The sequence below is a fragment of the Echinops telfairi genome, unplaced genomic scaffold (assembly GCF_000313985.2).
Source record: "Echinops telfairi isolate 266 unplaced genomic scaffold, ASM31398v2 ScPeMD7_12;HRSCAF=54, whole genome shotgun sequence".
Taxonomy (NCBI): Eukaryota; Metazoa; Chordata; class Mammalia; order Afrosoricida; family Tenrecidae; genus Echinops; species Echinops telfairi.
The window spans coordinates 3,004,982-3,008,857 of NW_022103909.1; the positions used below are offsets into that span (position 1 = coordinate 3,004,982).

Sequence of the window (3,876 nt, forward strand, 5' to 3'; positions counted from 1 at the left end):
AGCTTAACTTAAGGAGTTGGAAGATGAGTTTCACAGTAATGTAATTTTAAACCTCATTTACATTCACTTTAATATATTACTAGGATGTTTACTTTATGTCACAATGGTGCTTTCCAGTGTTCACAATTTACAGTTTTAGTTTATACATATGTAATTCACAAACATAAGGGACAGTTATTATTATTATTACAAACCACCCCTTAAAAAAAAATCCCACGTTACATAGAACTCTGAACATGGTATGACTGAAAACAGATGAATGCAACATGGTTTTTAATAATTTAGCCGTTTTCTAAATACCAGCACATAAACTTGCCTATTTAATATGAGAGCTACAACTTTTAGAAATTATGCATTAATTTTCTTAACCATCTTTCTCACCATAGTTCAAAAATGACCTGCTGTTTCTGTCTCTGATTTCCAAATTATATATATATATATTTTTTCATTTTGAAGGAATAGGAAGGTGATAAATACACTGTAAACAGATCTACGGTTCACTCAAATTAACCCCCTACACAATGTTTAAAAATGTCTTTTTACTTCTATAGTATTTAATAGCACTTTAAGAGTCAGTTAGGATGTTTCATCTTTGACACTAACACAAATAAATTACTACAGGGTCAGCCTGCCCTATCTGAGACCAAGAGTTCTAAATATGTGAACACAAAAGTTAAAATACTTCCAAGTTCAATTCAGAAGTTTACTACAGTTGTTACATATGTTTGACTAGGCTGGTCAAAGCATTTAGAAACAATTCTGTAGGTGGTTGTTTATTCTATTTTGGGGTGGGCAGCTAAAAGTACTGAGAATAACAGATGAATTAACTACAAAACAATAGATTTCCCATTAAAGGGAGTAAAAAACAAAATAAAACAAAACCCTCTGAAGTCCACTTGACTTATTCACCGAGGCTTAAAATAAAATGTTTTACTTTCTATATAACCCCTTTCTTTCCTGGCATGTCAAATCGGATGTACAATCCAGCTCAACAGCCTTGTTCAATGAATTATCAGTAAAATCAAAGAGGCAAAATTCCAAACTGGAAAAAAAAAATTCTACGTAAGTATTACATTCAGTTTTCAAATCATTTACCAACGTGACAACAGATTTGGCCTCAATCACACTTGCACACACTCCCCCACAACAGGCAATCCAGCCAATGATCTGTTTTGCAACACAAGGCCAAATAGGAAAAGATGGCATTTTCCAAGCCAAATTTTAAATAGATTTAAAAAAGTAATTTCTAATTTTACAGAAATGCTTCTTCAAAAAATATTTTCTCTCACTCCCTCATCTCCTATACTGAAGGATATGTAATATGTTTTTCTCCCAGCTAAATCTGAACCCTCAAAATTGAATCCTGGCAGAAAATATCTGCAAATTAAGATCAGAAACAAAAATAGAAAAATTATATTTTATATATGTATATATATATATATATATTTATACTGATTGGAATCATCCAGCATTTTAAAATCACTTTAGAGATGAGTTTTGGAATTCTACTGCTTATATCACCAAAATCCATAATTTCAGGACTTATTTTCTCTTGTTTCTTTCCTGGCTACTCCCTCCCCTCCAAAACAGTTCAAGACAGCCACGGCTCAAGTTTAATGAGGAGAGAGAAGTTTGGGAGGGGTCGTTTGTTTACTTTGGTGATCTGGGTGGCACATACTGCTCTTTGCCATTGCGCCGAGTCACTCCCTGAGTTATAGCCCTGTGGCCAAACTGGCGTCTCTGTTCCCTGATTTTTCCAGCTGCTCCCCTGGAAATGGTATTGCCTCGAAAGCCAGAGTAATCCTTACTAGCCCTTGCTGCTTCCGGCTTGTCGTGCAGGTTCTCAGCAGACTTTTCAGGAGCTCCGTTCTCTTCATTTTTGGTGGGAGACACGACATTGGAGCGAAGTTCACGCAGTGGCTGTACGAGAACCGGAGACAGCTCTTTAGGGGGTTTCTGGCACACTTCAGCATAACTTAATTTTCGAGGTTCCTTTGAAGTGATAAGAAAAACAAATTCATGGTACACATTCTCTAAATAACAAAGGATCACGTTAACTACAAGGACAGCAATTAAAGCTACTTTCTTGTAAAGGTGATAAGCACGTTTTTATACCATGTTATTAGATAGTATTGGTATAACTTGCATGTTTAGTGACCTAAGAACTGCAAACAAGCATCCTTTCCCTCGCTCTCCTTCTCTGACTTAAGACATTTGATCTTGATGGAATAAGGACTGTGGTTAGATACAAGAGGGGAAAAAAGAATTGCAAACAATTTCAAATGACAGGTTTGAAGAAATGGAGAGGGAATGCACAAGAATCTCTGCAGAGATTCTGTAATTTATTAATATAAACTAACAATAAGACTTAGGTCACTTGACCTTAAAAGTATTAGGGGTGTTATAAGCCAAAGAATATAAAAGGTCATTAGCAAGCTCCCAGCACAGAGTAGGCAATAAAGAATAAGCAGCTGCCATGATCATTATCAAATGACAATATAAAATGTTCATAGCAAAAAAAGGTCACAGTTAAATGCTATTTCCCACTCCTGTTTTTCTATATTTTACCAATTACAGATTAAGATACAATCCTAGAACTGAAATAAAAGTACAGTAAACAAAAAAATCAAGTTGACTGCCACTCACTGTGCCTTTAAAGGCTTTCAAAACATCTTTATTCCTAACTAACAGCACCATAACCTGGATAAGTAGATGCTGTTAGCCGTAATATGAAATGAACAAAAACCATTTATATGCCTCACAACTGGATCAAAGGCAACATCATGCTAGATGGTCTACAGTAAATGCTCATGGAAGCGACACATTGCATTCAGTGAATCTGTTGTACGAGGCCTCTTTTCAGAGTTGAATAGCACGAACGTTACACTGAGGACTACGGTTCACCTGACTCAAGGCATGGTAATTTCAATCACCTCATATGCATGCACGTGAAAGTTGGAAATTGATTAAACAGAACCAAAGAAGAATCGATGCATCTGAACCATGGTCCTGGTGAAGAATATTGAAAAGTACCACCCATGGATTACCAAAGACCAAACATATCTGTCTTAAAAGAAGTACAGGCAGAATGCTCTTTAGAGGCAAGATGGATTGACACGGTAGCTGCAACAATGTGCTCAAGCATAGGAACAACTTTCAGGATGGCACAGAATCAGGCAGTGTTTTTGTTCTGTTGTATATTATGTCACTGTGAATTGCAGCCACCCTCACGGCACCTCACAACAAAAACGGTTTCTTTCCCGGCCCCAAAATATAGCTTTCGATGTTACCTGTAGGGTCACAGCTACAGCTGCACTTATATTACTGTTACTTGGTGAAGCAGTCTGTGCCATCGGTGGCTTTGTACAACTGGAAGGAGAAACTGGTAAAGTCATCTGGTTGGGATCATCCTCAACAGTGGATTCCTCGATGATATCCTTTTCTTGCTGAGTTGTGCTAAGCGGGGGGGGAAGGGGATGAAAGACAGCTTAAAATCAAACAGTGCAACATATAGGAATAGTTGGGAATAATTCACCAACTACCAGATGAAAAATGCATGTTAATGTACAAGATTTTCTATACTGGAACTTGTACCTGAATGCAGGAAGCTCAACTGTACATGGAGGACTGGCACTCATACTGAAATGCTGAGTGGCGCTGCAGTCTGTCTGCTCATCCTCGGCAGGCACTGGGCAACTACTAACTTTCAACAATTCATTATCCTTAAAGTGAACACAAAAAATTTCCTTAAACGGACAGTTCTCCAAAGAAGATAGACAAATGGCTAATAAAGACATGAAAAGCTATTCAACACCATTAGATACTGGGAAATGAAAAACAAGAACACAATGAAAATCGTAACTTCACATCACCTAG

The 3,876-nt window shown here is 37.1% G+C and overlaps 1 protein-coding gene across 3 annotated transcripts in view; it reads right to left on the reverse strand.

Annotated features, from left to right (window-relative positions):
- Positions 1-1,459: 1,459 nt before the first annotated feature.
- The window catches only part of LARP4 (La ribonucleoprotein 4), a 42,362-nt gene continuing 39,945 nt past the window's right edge, over positions 1,460-3,876 (reverse strand). For all 3 annotated transcript variants that reach the window (XM_004711386.2, XM_045287280.1, XM_004711385.2), the window contains exons 14-16: positions 3,595-3,722; positions 3,291-3,456; positions 1,460-1,992 (exon numbers count right to left, since the gene is read on the reverse strand). In XM_004711386.2, the coding sequence (XP_004711443.1) occupies positions 1,651-1,992; positions 3,291-3,456; positions 3,595-3,722 (636 nt within the window). In that variant the 3' untranslated portion in view covers positions 1,460-1,650. The remainder of the gene's footprint in view (positions 1,993-3,290; positions 3,457-3,594; positions 3,723-3,876) is intronic.